Below are 16696 nucleotides of genomic sequence, written 5' to 3'. Positions count from 1 at the left end.
TGCCTTCAGGTAACCTGCATCTTGCAGGACTCACGCTGCCATCCCCCCTAACTGCTCCAAGTTAGCAACACCAAGTGAACCAGACTGCAAGAGCATCTTAAGTGTCGATCCTGAGCTAATGCTCTTGGAACTCTTCTAAGTGTAAAAATCAAAGAACTTCAAAGCACAGATATTGTTACAAGTCCTTTGGCTGCTCAGAGCATTTTTTTTTTTTTTTTTTTTTTACTTCTTAGTGCTAAACCATGTTCTAGATAAGGGAGGCTACTGGGTTTAGTTACCACTGGTAAACTTTAAAACGTTTTCTGTTACATGGGTTCTTGGCTCCTGCAATCTCAGGTAGAACTTGCCTAGCAAATCTTTCCTTTAATGCAAATGGGAATCTCTATCTATCCCAAGGTGAATTACGATAAAATGAGTTTTGGATGAACTAAGGTTATCAAGACAAGAATCCTAAAAGTAGTATCTTAAATTGAGATAACATTCTGAGAAGTTGAAAAACAGGAATAATTATATTAATGCATGACACCTTTATATGTCTATTCATATATACATACACTTTCAACTCCTTAGTAAGTACTTAAGAATTATGTACACATAGCAAACTCTTCTTACCTATAAAATTATCATGCAGTATAGATATTTGCTCTATACATTAAGCCATCCTACTTCACTCAAGGCACGAAGTGTGTCTACAAGTCCAGGTATCTCCCAATGAGTCTATTGCAAACCTACAATTTGGAGACACCAATAGTCTAAATATTTTGCCATTTAACCCCATCTTGGCTAGGTCCTAAACTATGTCTGACCAAAGGGGAAGAACAGATGACCCACTAGTTTGAACATGCCATGCCATTATTCCTCTCATTCATTTACTATACAAATATTAACCAAGTGAGTATCTACTCTGTGCCAGGCATTTTGCTAGGTGCTGGGTCCCTACCCAGCCACAGACCCTGCCCACTCAGTCTTATGGTCTTCTGAAGAAGGCCACTCACTCATCAAATGAAATAGCAGACGTAAAATCACAACACTGACAGTAGGGACACTGCTACAAAGCCAATCTTCCCTGAGGAAGGCTTCCCTGCGGAAGTGTCAACGAATTAAGATCTCAACAATGAGGAGCTGATGTGGGGACTAGAGAAAGAGGTTCCTGGCAGAGAGAGCACACAAAAGCTCTATGGCAGGAGGCAGTGAGCTGAGTTTGAGGAAACTGAAGGAGGCAATCCTGCAGACGACAAGGGCAAGTGTGAGCTGAGACCGGCCTGGAGAGGCAGGCAGGGGCCCGAACAGGCAAAGACCTGGTAAGGCATGTTAAGGATTCTCTGGTCTTTATCCAAGTAGCAAGCACTTGAAAGTTTTAAAATTTAATTTAATTTTGCTTACTTTTCTGGAGGGAGGAAGTTATGATCAGATTTACATTCTGAAATGATCGCTCTGACCGCACAGTATGGACTGCAGATTGGAAGGGAGAAAGTAGGGCACGCGGAGCAATTGAGGCAGGGACCCTGTTAGTGTAAATGAGGGGGGATGTGCACCTGGACTTGGGGTGTGGTGACAGGTCAGATGGCCAGCACTGAGGATGGACTGAATCTGAGGAGGTGAGAGGAATAGGTGTCAAGGATGACTCCTAGGTTCTGTTCTGCTATTTAACAAGCAGGGAACACGTTAGGAAAAGGTTTAGGGAAGATCATGAATTTAGTTTTAGACATCTGAACGTGGAAGTGTCATGTAGTCAGGTACAGGTCTGGAGTTTAGGAGAGGTCATGGCTAGGAAAAGAAATTCTGTAATCATTTGTGAATGGCCAGTAACTGATCTAAGGGCATTAATGAGACTGGAGTCGGGGAGGAGGAGACAGAATGAGAAAAGGCCTAGGACAACCCTGAGGATCTTGGGGTTTTACATTATATAAGTTTTACATTATATAAAATTGGTCAACATTATCAATGCTTGTTAAATACCAATTACTGCTACTAAGTACCAAGAAATGTATAAAAACTGATGAGCAGTTCTTGCCTTCAAAACTTGCATTTAGCTAGATCATGATTAAAACAATGCTACAGTAAGTTATTGTACTCCTCTGATACACTAATTTAAAAATAACCACTTTAGGAAAACTAAGTCATGGTAACATTCCTGGGCACCTAATATTTATGGGTGTCAGACACTGGTCTAGCTGCTGGGAGATGGTACAAAGAATGAGATAAAATTCCTAATCTGTTAACAACTGGTATTTAGTATTCAGAATGCTATAAGGCCAGTCTGAAGATTATTTGATGGCATATCACTTAAATGATTGTTTAGGCAATAAAGAAAAGTAAAGCTGGGCACAGTGGTGAGCACCTGCAGTCCCAGCTACTCGGGAGGCTGAAGCAGGAGTATCACTTGTGCCCAGGAGTTCGAATCCAGCCTAGGCAACATAGCAAGACCCTGTGTGATGGAAGGACAGAATGGAAGGAAGGGCAATGATAACATTTATTTGTCAAGAGCAGAGCTTCCACTTACAGTCCAGTATCTACTCTCTCCTCACTACACATACACCCACCATCATTGTGCCTACACTTTATAAACTTAGTTAATGTGATTAACTACAGTGCTGTGTAAGCTATACCATGTGGCTCCACAGACTTCCTTCCTTCAGGCTTCAAGATGTCTGATGGTCTCAATAATAATGCTCAGGTGACAGATGTATACTTTCAGAAATATACACTTGGTGAGTTTTAACAATTCTCTTTGGCATCCTACAACATCTTAATCAAACTAATCGGCCTGGTATTCCTAAGGACTCAATCACTAACGATATAAAACTCCCTTCCATTCCAAACATACCTAAATCAACTGTGACATGCCATAGAGTAAATAAAGACAAGGCTATCTTCTTGATCATCTTACGCCCTAGAGCCTATTTTACATTTCCCTACGTTGTTTTCTTAACTAGCAGAGTTGCTGTTACTAATAATAAAGACTGAATTTTAGAACTAGTATTGGCAGATATTGAATTTCTTGCTCCCCATACCCTCATTTTAATTTTCTCTTGTAAGAAAAAAAAAAAAAAATCACGCCTGAACTTGCAGTTCTGTACATATTCCTCTTAAGACTGTAGGCAGAAATAGTTTGAAACTAATGCCTATCCAGATTCCTTTTTCCATTATTGTGACCCAAAACTACAGCATGTATGTGTCCCAAGAGAAGGGAAAGAAACCAAAGAAAAGGGGCAACAACTAGCAGGCCAAATGTAAAAGCAGAAGGTAGGACAAACCTACCACTCGTAACTACTAACCTGGAAGGTGAATTAATTCCTCAGAAAGTTAAGGAGGTATCGCCGGATTCATCACAGGAATAGTGTGGAGTGTTGCAGAGGAGACTGAGAGCACTAGTTGTAATCTGGGTGTCCCTCTGTGTTTCCATCTCTCTTACAGCACTTAACATGGTATTGTGGAACACGTTCATACTACAATCTACCCACAGAAACAGAGGCTGTGCAGAGATTTTTCTTTACCACCAGACCATCATGCAGGGGTTCATAAATACTGCATGACTGAAATCTAAAACAGTAACAAGGGGCAGGGTCCAGCCATATTGTCTAAGTTTCTCTTCTTGTGTGATGATTAAGTTGAGTAATGTTAATTCCAGTTTTTTTTAATCTCCTTTCAATTACGATTTAATACACCACAAATCAATAAATCTAAAAATATTAAAAACTAATCATTTATCTTCTCTGCCTGACATGATAAGGTGATCTAAAAACAGTTTCCCTGCATCACATGTACAAGGCCAGGTTACAGAAAGATATGTATTATATACACATCATTAGACAAACATAGCACTGCATAGAGACCTAGCCAGCAGCATACTAGAACTCCTGCAGAACAACTTCCTCCTTAAAAACTATCAATTACTTAGACTGTTAAAGTGAAAAAGAAAATGGAAGAAGCATAGAATAGTAGAAAGAAATGGACCGTGGAGTCAGGCTAACTTGGGGTTGAGTCCTAGGTCTGTCTTCTAGTTGTGTGATCATGGGGCTTTACCATCTCAGACGAGTTATCATCTCCCACAAACAGGAATTACAACACCTTAGAAGGCTGCAGTGATGATTAAATGAGAATATATATATAACTTGCCTGACACATAGAAGGCAAGGAAGGCGACTATACAAAAGGTATTTAAGTATATCTATATGCTCAATGAACATATTTTAAGCCACAAGTAAAATCCTCATATTTTTGCAATCTGAAAAGAGCACCTGACTAATCTTACTGCTTTGCAAAGAACCATTTATTTTAATTTCAGTCCTGATTATTTCTTTCATGATTAAAAATGTTCTTAAAATTATTTCTTATTAAAGACAATTTTGGGTTATTCCTAATAGTGCACATTTCCTCACATTAATATTCCACCCATTTACATTTTTAAGTTGCTCTAACTTTTGACTTAGGATATAAAAAGAGGCCAGGACTAAGGAAAACAAGCAAGCCTAAGGAATATACTTGGTATATCTGATATAAGCAAAGCGTTTTAAGGTTAGAGGTGCAATATACATGCAATTCATATGCAGCCTCCAGAGACTATTACTTTCCACGATGTTTTCCCATTGCTTTCTGTACCAAGAGATACTCCTCAACTCAGGAAGATGAATGGGATGCAAAGAGCCAAAGTGGTGCTTTCTAACTCAGAGCACTTCTCAGTGCCCCATATTTTTCCTCAGGACAATCCATTCCCCATTAACAATCTTGCCACCCCATCATTTCTTCCTTTGGAATGCACACAGCCAGTGTCAAGGACTGATTAGCAGACTCAGCCTAGGCAAGCTGTAGCTGTTTTTTGTTTCGTTTTGTTTTGTTTTCTCTTGTTGAAAGCAAAAGAACACCCCTTGCACATTTTAAAATTTTCAAGTTGACAAGTCAGTGACCATTTATCAAACATGCAACATATTATGCTTGAGGTGCTATAGAAGATATGAAAGAATATCAATGAACAGGGCTACTTCCTGTTTTTCGTATCTAACAAAATGGAGTTATTATAGTGTATTGGAAATCATATATTAAGGAATGTTGGTTAACCAGTCACCCTTGCCAAAATCAGATATGAAAAGAAAACAAAAGTTGGCAACAATTCTAGCTCTGATATTTCTCTTCCAGAATTATATTTAATAAGGTTAATCTTTGAAGAATGCATTAATTTTCTTACCTGATTTAAAATGGAACTTGGAGACAATTCATAACCACAAAATTTACAAATTCATGGACTACTAACTTATGCGACCACCTCTGTTGTCTTATAAAATCACCAACTTAATTTTTTAAAAGACTTACTTTTAGGTAATTATGTTCTTTTATCTCCTCTCTAGTAAAAGGTCACTAAATTATATTTGTAGCCTAACAGCCTCTAAAAGGAAGTGAAATCTGAGGGCTATATGAGGATATAAAAGCAGCCTATGAAATATCTTTAGTTTTAAACAAAAACTAACATTAACAAGTACAGCATATCTTGTTCTTTCATGGGGCCAGCAAATTGATAGTTTGGTTTTTTTAAGTTACAAAAATAGGATCGAGTAATTATATCTACCAAACTTACAATAGCCTGTTCAATGGAGAGTAACACTGTAATTTTTCTTCAAAGACAGTAAATAGGAAGAAAAAGCCCTTAATTCTATAATGTAAGGAAAAATTCCAAACCCTTGGGCGCCACTTACAGGCACAAAACTTTCACTCATTTCGGCTATACCCTAAAGAAGAGGGACATACAAAAACTCCTATTTTAATATGCATATTACTTATATTAACTTACACCTCACAAGTGTGTTCTCTACACTTTTTACAACCAAAGATCAGAAATTGAAAAAAAAATTCTAAAATCAAAAATCATAGAATTCTCTTAAAAAAAAAAACCCAGGTCTTTAGATACAAGGGGTCTTCAGACCTCTACTACTACTGGCACATAAAAATATTTCAAAAATCAGTGTTAGATTTTTCTTTTGGAAATATGAATTAACTCTTGTCAAAAAAGTAAAATGTAAAGGTCAACTTGGAATTTATTGAACTGCTTATAATCAATTTTCTCAAAGATTTTAATTTAAATGGTAAATAATCAAGTATCATAACATGCAACACAAAATGCAAAAACAATACAAACCTTTTCCCCATAATCAAACTTTTACACTAACAGATTGAAATGAATTTCAACCCCACTGTCAAAGAAACTGGAAAAAACCCCATTGTAATTCAAAAGGATAAGAAATCAACATTTTACTATAAATGAAATCTTTACGTATAACATTTGGAATGAACCAACACCATTCTGGCTAATAAAATTAATTTTTTAAAAAAGATTATGCTAATTAGTCCATTATTTCACATACTGTGCAATTATAATCCACCCCTTAAGCAAAGGGGGCAAAAAAAACTAGGTTATAAAACGCAAATATTAAGCATGGCTTACTCAGTCCCTGAATTCTATCTGCCTCTATCTTAGTCCTCTTATTTTTTGTCAACAGATGACAAAAAATTAAACAACTTTCATTATACATATTCTTTTTACAGTGGTTGTTTTTATACTATATTCACAGCTCATTAAGATGACTAGAATGCTTAGGTTTGCCAATTATTTATTGCATCCAAAAAGTTACATCTTAATAAGAGTAGATAAAATTAATTTCTTAAATTTAGGATTAAAAAATTTTATCTAGAGTTCATTTGTACTAACAATTGCCTTCAAAGAATTATTCTAGTTAAATTTCAATCCAATCTACACAGAAACAGGAAACTGCAGAGGAGCTTAACTCTTGTAAGACTAAGTTACATGTGCAAGTGCACACAGAAAACTGTTAACAGTCAGAAATCTCCTTTCGTCTCAATATTGCCATGGTTCGGTGCAGAAGCACAAGCTTTAGGGTTTTTTTAGGGGGAGGGGTAACTTCTAAATAATAAACGGGTCATGATTTTAAACAAATAATCAAGTGCACAAAAAAGTGACAAATCGCTTTAGATAATCAAGGACTCCTACTGTCAAATTCGTCTCACAATAAGACACACTTTATTCCTATAATAAAGGTCAGGGAATTCTACAGGGTAACGAGTGACTATAACAAAAACATTTCCAGCAACTCAAAATACCCATCAAGACTTTGTGCTTTGCATACATTAGTCGCATTTTTTTAAAAAACAGGAATTATGGCTCTCACACTTAGAAGAATTTCCTTTAATATAAAAATTTCCAGAAGCCAAAAAAGGGCGAGGTCAATGAACCGCTTGCCGGTCTAAATTACCTTACACATACTGTACTTCACATGCACCAGGAAGTCGTATCTGAGCCCGGGCCCACCGCACCGTGGCCCTGGAATTCGGCTGGCGGCCCGCGCAGCTGCACCGCGCAGGAACACCGCACCGGCGCCGCGGTCCGGAGCCACGCCGGAGGGACTGCGGGGAGCAGTCGCCACTGCTTTGGAACTGAATGGCTGACACATCCGGTCCTGGCTCTTACACCACTCCGCCAAATGCAAACTTCAAAGGCCAAATTCAAACTCCAAACAGAAGTCACTCAAATCTTAGTGGTGCAGTTCTCATTCCCAAGAACACTCGGAGCCCCTTGGGGGACGCAATTAGAAAAACCGCACGTCCTAGAAGACTGCAAGCCCCCGCGAGTTTGCAGCCCTGGCTGCACGGCTTTGACAGGCGTTACCGAGACGTCCACCCGGAGCCCTGCGGCCAGCGCTGGGGGCGCGCCGTCTGTGCCCCGGCCCGGTACCTGCCTAGGGGCTCGAGCCCCCGACGTGCTGAGGGGCTCTGCCTGTCACGGCTGCGGGGACTGCTGCTTTCTCCTCGACCCTCGGTGTCCTCTACCCCGCCCCTTTTCCGACCACCGCCCGCCACCAGCTCGGGCCTCGTCCCCCAGCGTCCCCACCCCGGGGACACCCGTCTCGGGGCGCCGCTGCTGGGCGGTGCCCCGCCCCCTCGGCCGGGCCCCGGGCTCCTCCGAGAGCCCCGATTCCGGGAGCCCCACAAAGCCAGCCTGGGCCCCCACATCTTTTCGCAGTGGGTCCCCGCAGCGCCGCTCGCACGCCTGTCACATGTCTGCAAACAATAACAAACTCTCCGGCACGTCCCTGTCCAGTACCCCAGGCTGGGTCCGGGGCGCCGCCCGACTCTGGAGGGGCCGAGGGGTGCACAGGGGCGCGGGTCCCGGCGAGTGGCGCGTAGCCTCGCTGCGCCGAGCCGCGGGATGCCCCGCTCGGCGCCTGGGGTTCATTCATTGCCCTCTGCCCGCCCCACAAGTCCCCGCCGCGCCCCCGGCCGCGCTGCTCACCCGGAGGGGGCCGCTGCAGGAGTCGGATCGGCGGCGGGCGCCCGCTTCTCCCCGGGCTCGGCCCCTGCGGGACTCGAGGCGCCGCTGTCCCGCACGGCCACTGGCTCGGTAGGGTGGGCGCCGCCGCGGCTCGCAGCTCCGTGGGGCAGCGGCACCGCCACAGGCTGGAAACCGCTCCCGCCCGCCGCCGCGTCCGCGGGCTCCGGTGACGGGGAAGTAGAGGAGGACGGCGGCGAGGCGGCGAGGAAGAGCGGCGGCTCGGGCAGCTGGTCCAGCTCCACACTCCGCACTTTGCGCAGCTGCCGCCGCCGCCAGTCCGCCCGATCGCGGCCCCCGCTGCCCGCCTCCCGCAGCAGCCCGGCGGCCGCTGCGGGCGCGCTGCTCGCCTTGAGGGCCCCTCCGCCGCCGCCTGCCTCGGGGCTCGCAGCCCGGGCGCCCGGGAATCCCGACGACGAGGCGCGATTCCCCGCCGCCGCCGCCATTTTCTCTCGCGGGCTACATTCGCTCGGCCCCAGCGAGGGAGGGAGGGGGCGGGGAGAGTGCAGGGGGCGGGCGCTGCGCCGCCGGCGTAGGCCTCCTGCGCCAACAGCGTGAGCGCGGCCCGCCGGGCGCCCGGCCTGGACCGACGGGCGGGCGCGCGGGGTCCGGCCCGCGGCGGAGGCGGAGGCAGAGGTGGAGGGCGGGCCGGCGGGGGCGGCGGCCGCAGGTGGGAGGGAGTGCACTGTGCGCTCTGCCCGCGCGCGGGCACCCGAGGTGGGCTCGGAGGTGGCCGGCGCAGGGGCGTTCCGCACTCTGCGCGCTGCACCCGCGGCGCCGCCAGGTAGTCCCGGTCGCACCGGCGAAAGGAGGAGCCTCGGCGGCAGCATCGTGCCGCTTCCTTTCCGCGGCGGTCTCGCCTCGACTCGGCGGGAGCTCTCCCAACAGGAGTTGCAGCTTCCCAAAGAAATGATTAGTTGGAAGTTGGGTTTGTGGTGCTTTAAGGGGACGCAGGCAAGACGGTTTACAGTCTGTCATTCGCACTGCCCTCTGCAGTGGGCATCGGGGGACCCGGACGCGGACCAACCTCCCACCCCCACCCGCTCCGCACCGGACGCGCAGGTGGCGCCCGGGACTGCCGCCTGCTGCAAAGCGAAAGAAAGCCAACGTTCAGCAGACGTTGAGCGGACCTGAAAGATAAAGTTTTGTTTTTGTTTTCTTTTAAAAAGGAACCATTCCTTCTCTTTTGTCCCACCCCCACCCCTCGTGCTACAAATAGCAAGACTTCAGAGTTTTCCGTAATACCTTATTGAATTCACATTCTGAAGCCGCAGATTTGGGACTCCCCCCATCTCCTCCCCCCACGGCTAGAGAGAAACGGTTGGCGGGGGGAGGGGCGGGGAGTGTCCCTGGCGATTTTTAATTTTGCTTCTGCTGTCTTTGAGAAGGGCGTCCGTGTACAGGACTGCATAGAGCACGTTTGGGGAGGAGACCAGCGCTCTGCCAGGAAGTGCTCGATACTGTCATCCTCGGCCAGGTCGTGGCCCTCCCCGAATCCGATGCCTCTTGCTGCACGTCCCTCTTCCCGGCAGGGTCGGGCAACTGGCCGGGTTCCCTCCACCGTTACCCCTGCGGGCCCGGGTTGTCCAACGCGGCGTTCAGAACTCCCAGCCCCTGGAGTCTCCGCGAGAAGGTGCTTTGGGGTGGAAAAAGCAACATTTACATGTTAATGATTTTCGACCTTTTCTCCAACTGAGTAGAGCTTCTGTGTTGTGTTTATTTCTCCCCTTCCTTCTTTTCCTCTAACCGGTTTGTTTAGATGGAAAATCTCCCGGAACCCAGAAGCAGCGTCTCTAAATTTATTTTGTGAAACATTGATTAAGACATGGGGCGGGAGGCGGATTCTCACACAGAGAAAAGAGAGAGCTGTCTTGTCAGTCTTCGTATATTTGGACAAAAGCCTTACTATCTGCAGAGTAATTCCTTTGACTTCTTGAATATAGGTAAACTGAGAGCGCCCCTTCCCAGATAGTATGTTAACTGAAGAGCAAGGTTTTATCAGTGGGATTTTTTTTTTAAAAAAAAGGTCTTCATTTTATTAATATATTAGTTCAATGTTTTGCATACTGCTGAAACACATTTTGAAAGTTTACATAAATCTTGACAATTTAACTCTACATTTAGGCTATAATTATATGCTCTTTTAATGGTAGTCAAATGTATCATCCAAACCAAACAGTAGTTATTTCCCAGGTCTCTCTGGATTGCCACACCCACCAAATCCTAAATTGAAAGGGATAATCTTTCCTTGTTCCTATTTAAATCTAAAAACCTTTAAATTTGCACACACGGATTCAGGTGCCTGTAAGTAAGAAAAGTAAGTGGAAGTTTTTAGTCTTTCAAATTGTTCCAATTTTGAAATTTGGGCAGAGTAGCAGAGCAAAAAGGAGATTCCAGCAAAACGTTTACTTTTGACTCTGTAGTGATAGAAACTAGGGATCAAAGTGAGACAGGAACCAAATGCAACACTATCCAACTAGCTGCAATTCCCTGACTTCCTCCATCCACCACTACCACTACCAAGGAACCTAAGTGCTGGTCTTTTCTGGTGCATTCAGCCATTTTTCCTTTCATCTTTTGTGTCAATATGCAGGATATCATTATGCATCTGCATATGGACACACTGATTTTTTTTAAGAGAGAAAAATAATCAGAGGACATGCTTGACCGAAAAGGGTGGTCTCCCTCTGCATAAATTATATTAATATAAAGTCTCCGTTGAGCAGCATTTATGGGATTGCTACCCAAGTTTCTGAGTCTCAAGCATGATTAAGACTTTAGCCCTGGTTTGGGTGCTGCTGGATCCTGCTTTATATTACTGCATGCAGGCATGTGTCAAATATCAAGCTACTGTAGATGCTGAACTGTCTTAATGTGATTTCTTCTAGTGACATACAGGAGACTTGTGTTCCTTCCAAGGTTGCTTCTAGACTGAAAACTGCAGTTACTATTTCCAAGCTCTTATGTCCTCACTGGGACATAAACCTTGCAGTGATTTCACTCAGGCAATTTCATGACAGTTTCAGTAACCTTTATGCTAGTCCTTTACAGATCACTGCTTCCATATAGTGCTCCTGGGAATCCCTATGTCACACCTCAGCTCCTACACCCCATTCATATGCAAGATCCAGTTTGACACTGAGCATTTCCTAATTGTGCATAAATATCAGGGCATTAGAATGAAAAGACAATATGCACTGGCAGAAATATTTCAGCCTGTACGTCATTCATCATATATTTATTAAGCACCTATTGTGCACATGCAAGAACTTTTCTCCTTCTCTGGGGATATTGTTTGTTGTTTTTCATTTCCACAAAAATGAATAAGCAAAATATTTCCATCTGCAAATATTTATATTTATCAGGCAAACTGATAGAATTTCAGATCCGTTAGTATATGAATATGTTCACATGTTCCTGGCTCTGTTTGTGAGATCTGTGTCTTAGATAGATATAAAAGAGTAAGAATGTAACCTTGAGAGAACAGGGCAAAAGCTAGTGTTCTGTCAGGCTTATAAATATTTACTGTAGAATACTTGCAGGAGAGCATGGGGCCACAACTTAGTTTCTCTGTGCTCTTTCCACACAACCTACTTCCTGGATCTTGCCAGATGTTCTAAATCAGAAAACCCTGTCATCCATGGGATAATTGGCCCCGTAGAAGGGCACCGTAGGTGACATTGTAGTAGAAAGTTTCTTAACCAGCCTCCATTTAGCTGACTCATCCAGTAACAGATACCAGCCAGTGTCGGTGTGGTATGCAACATGCACAGGGATGCCACAGCACAATAAACGCGCAGGCCAGCGGCTGGTGTGCACCTGCGTGCTTATGTTCCCACAAGGTGGGTTATGAGACCCATGAGTAACCATTGTACTTGTTCCCAAACCTGATTACACCTATTATAACTGTCCTTGTGGAATTTAGTTAAAACGTATTCAACTTGATTATTAAATTAATAAAACGTGAGTATGTGAGAGCAAAAAGAAAGGTGATCCAATGAAAATGAAGTTAAATGCTTGAACGAATGAATGAAGGCGAGGCACTGAAAAAAATCTCTGTCAAATTAGTTGTATAATAAAAGACTGGGAAGAAAACATTCAAATCTAGAAGAATTTACTTTGTAAGTATCTACCACTTTGCTTTAAAGAAACTAAAACTGAAAATTGTAGAAAATGCGCAAGACATAGTAGAACTCTTGAACAGTGGCCCCACACCCTAAAGACTAAGGCCTAACAGCCAAATATATTGGCCAAAAAACCCAAACCAACCCAGACAAAACCCCGTTATTATTTATGTTTTAAGTTAAAGTAAAATATTTAATATATCTTTACATATGATTCCTCTTTATTAAGAAACCATCTAAATATTTTGCATGTATTTGCATGTACTTAAAATTAGAAACTAAATTTTGTAAATAATGAAAAATGAATTGGGATTTTATATTTAAGTATAAAACTATAATTTATTAAATTTCATATATTTCACAGTTAGCAAAACTCTGCTCACTTTACAACCCTGCACTGATTCTTTGAATTCTTTGAATGAGCCATGTTGGGTACTATTTTTTTGATGCATGCTGAGATATTCTTTTTTCATTTGACTTTTGTGGCTATCATTTTTGCAGAAAATATTTGAAGAGTTCATACATTTTCCCAAGGTCCTCCTGTAATATTCGGTTACTTTCTTTGGATTAGAGTCCTTGTTGGTATTCCCTTCCTTTGTGATTCACTGGTCCAACTCTGCTGAATTCTGCATTGGCAAGGCTTTGCTTGTGACCTGAGCAGTTCAATACAACCTCCCTTGGTTTTATTTACTTCTGCATCTTTTGCAACATTTGCATCTTCACTTTGCGATTGATTTGCATTGTTTTGGGGCCAGAGCTTCTAAACACTACTACAAAATTGGCCTCTACAAAATGCTGTCAAACAAAATACAATGCAAGTCACATATATGATTTTAAATTCTCTTGCAGCCATATTGAAAAACAGGTGAAATTAATTTCAGTAATATATTTTATTTTACATAATGTATCTAAAATGTTATTTCCGGCCGGGCGCGGTGGCTCACGCCTGCAATCCTAGCACTCTGGGAGGCCGAGGTGGGTGGATCGTTTGAGCTCAGGAGTTCGAGACCAGCCTGAGCAAGAGCAAGACCCCACCTCTACTAAAAATAGAAAGAAATTATATGGACAGCTAAAAATATATATAGAAAAAATTAGCCGGGCATGGTGGCACATGCCTGTAGTCCCAGCTACTCGGGAGGCTGAGACAGGAGGATCGCTTGAGCTCAGGAGTTTGAGGTTGCTGTGAGCTAGGCTGACGCCACGGCACTCACTCTAGCCTGGGCAACAGAGTGAGACTCTGTCTCAAAAAAATAAAATAAAATAAAATAAAAATAAAATGTTATTTCCATGTGTAACCAATCAATATATAAAATATTATTAATGAGATATTTGACCTTTTATAAAATTAGATCTTTGAAATCTTGTGTGTATTTTACACTTGCAGAACGTCTTAATTCGGACCAGCCATATTTCAAGTGCTCAAAAGCCACATGTAGCTAGTGGCTAGTATATTGGACTGCACAGCTGTAGAACTATAGTATCTAAGACCTACAAGTTTTATGGAATGTTAAATGCCTGATTAGGTCAGATTGGTGTATAAGAACCAACCATATACAACATATACAACCAACCATATACAACATATACAACCAACCATATACAACATATACAACCAACCATATAAAACATACATACATATATATATATACAGGAAATGTTGTATATGTTCAAGAAATAGAGAAGAAACATAATGGATATAAATTACAGTCACACACCACATAATGATATTTCTGTCAACGACAGACTGCTTATACGATGGTGGTCCCATAAGATTATAATACCGTATTTTTACTGTACCTTTTTGATGTTTAGATGTGTTTAGATACATAAATACTTACCACTGTGTTACAATTGCCCACAGTATTCAGTGCAGTAACATGCTATACAAGTTTGTAGCCTAGGAGCAATAGGCTGTACCATATAGCCTAGGTATGCAGTAGGTGATAACATCTGGGTTTGTGTAAGTGCACTCTATGATGTTTGCACAACAAAATTGCCTAATAATGCATTTCTCAGAACACATCCCTGTCGTTAAGCAATGAATGACTGTAGTAACATAACTAAGTAAATTAGTCTTTTTATCTCTAGTAGCTACTCTTTCAAATATATTTTAGCCACCATTGTCAGAGTTCCCTTTTTCAACTGCAGTTCTGATTCTGTCCTCTCTCCTTAAACTCTTTAATGGTTTCACATTGCATAGAGTATAGAACCCAAATTCTTTGATTCACTCAACAAACATTAAGTGTATTACCTCCTATGTGCTGGATACTATGCAGGACTCAGGAATACCCTAAAGAGATCAAAACAGACATAACTCCTACCCTCATAGAACCCCAGTCTATCACCTCCCTCTATTTTCTACTATCAATTGTTCAGTTCTTACCATAGTTCATCCTGCCCAGAGGCCTGGGCTCCAGCTACAAATATCTGTTCCTCTGGTCAGGAACATGTCATGCTCTCTTTCCTCCATGGGTTCACCCATGCGAATCACCCATGTGATCCTTATTCTCCTGAAAACACTTCCTTAAATCCACTTCACTCCCAAAACCCTCACACCGCCAACCCCTGGGCCAAGCCCATTCTTAATAGTTTCAGGGCCAGAGTGAGAATACAGATAGAGGCCCCATACAACATTTTAAATTATTTAAAAGTTAAAATATAAGCCAACAGTAAATAAAATATGTTCTAGGCCCCTACCTTGATAAGTATACTTTCATAAAGACAAAACTGAATACTATATGTACAGTTATGGCTTTAATATGACTGACATGACAAAATATCAAAGACAATTGTATTTAATCGCACATATCTAGGTGTTCCATTGATGGGCTGATAATGTTTGGATGTGGAATAAATATATTACATAATTCGTAAATAATTTTTATGAAATTAATTTTCTAGCTTTTATTTCAACAAAATACTACTTATGTTATTACAATTAAGATTTTCACATAATTTGTGTTTGATCACTTGAAGCAATCCAATGATCTTTTATTAAAATGCAAATTTGATGAATATCAAAATGTTAAATAAAAATTATTTAAATAAGCCTAAATTTTAAAACTTGAAAATTTGATTAAATGTTACCAAATATTTCTTTAAAAGCATTTGCAATTCTAGTATTCAATATTTATATAGTTTCCAACATATGGAATAGCAACACACTTCACATTTTACCTAAATCTGCATAAATATAAATCTAAGTCATACATATTGCTTAATATTACAAATCATTCCTTAGCATTTGTGTACAAATGATGTGAATATTGCTTGTATAAGTTAGTAGTTCAGGACCCACAAAGTGAGACACAAAAGGAAGCAAGAACATGGACATGCAGATGACCAGGACACGATATGTTGTTATTCAGGAATCCATTGCATTTCTGTTATCTAAGGTGACAGATTTGATAAGTTAGTGCATTTGTCTCTTCTCCTACTACGTGCTTCTACCAGTAAGAGCCTCCCTGCCTCCAAAGCAATGTTGTTCTCCAACATCAGCAGCAGGATCAACATCCACAAAACTTCTCAACTTTTGAAGGCCCCAGGGCAAGGAGCGTGAAGCAGTGTTTCCCTGGGGCTGAATGGTACAGGTCACCAGAGGAGATGTTTATGGTTGTGGGTTATCATGAGCCACCACTGCACAACAGATCTAAGTAACCAGGGCAGCGGTGTGTTTTTTAGTCAATTCATTTTTTTCCAAATTTGTGCCATTCTAAAATGCAGAGCCAAAAGCGGTCTCCTTCTGCCCAGGTCTAGGAGAGGTACTGCTAAGCACCTGCTAAGGGGCAGGCCCTGTTCTAAGTGCTGGGAGTAGAGAGAATGAGACAGTGTCCTTTTCCTCTGGGAACTTACAAAGCCCACCTTACATTAGAGACACTTGTGCCTATGTGCACATTTTCCACCTGCTATGAGACTCTGTTGGGGGGACCATTCCCTCTGCATCATCCTTTCCTCCCCAGGGTCCTTAGCTCAGTACCTTGCACATAGTAGATGCTCAGTAAACAGTTGATTTAGGTGGTTACAAAATACCAACTGTCTAAGAGTTCTTAGCATTTGACCTTTAATCACAAACATTCTCTCCTTAACAGACAGTTCCCTTTCCTTGAAATGAAACGGCTTCATTTGTGAATTTAATTGTGCATTCACTTTAGAAAAGAGTGAGAATTTATTTCTCTATATATTCTAACTGTCTCTTACTGGGGGTAACTAGAGGGTAGAGAGACCTGGGAAAGTGGGA

The 16696-nt window shown here is 42.2% G+C and overlaps 1 protein-coding gene across 1 annotated transcript in view; it reads right to left on the bottom strand.

Annotated features, from left to right (window-relative positions):
• The window catches only part of MAP3K1 (mitogen-activated protein kinase kinase kinase 1), a 77434-nt gene extending 68628 nt beyond the window's left edge, over window positions 1-8806 (bottom strand). The window contains exon 1 of the mRNA XM_069492874.1: window positions 8300-8806. Coding sequence (XP_069348975.1) covers window positions 8300-8781 — 482 coding nt within the window. The 5' untranslated portion in view covers window positions 8782-8806. The remainder of the gene's footprint in view (window positions 1-8299) is intronic.
• Between the last annotated feature and the right edge of the window lie 7890 nt (window positions 8807-16696).

Source organism: Eulemur rufifrons, chromosome 17 (genome assembly GCF_041146395.1).
Source record: "Eulemur rufifrons isolate Redbay chromosome 17, OSU_ERuf_1, whole genome shotgun sequence".
NCBI classification, from domain to species: domain Eukaryota; kingdom Metazoa; phylum Chordata; class Mammalia; order Primates; family Lemuridae; genus Eulemur; species Eulemur rufifrons.
Note: the sequence above shows the minus strand (reverse complement) of the source record. Positions and strands in the feature narration are given on the sequence as shown.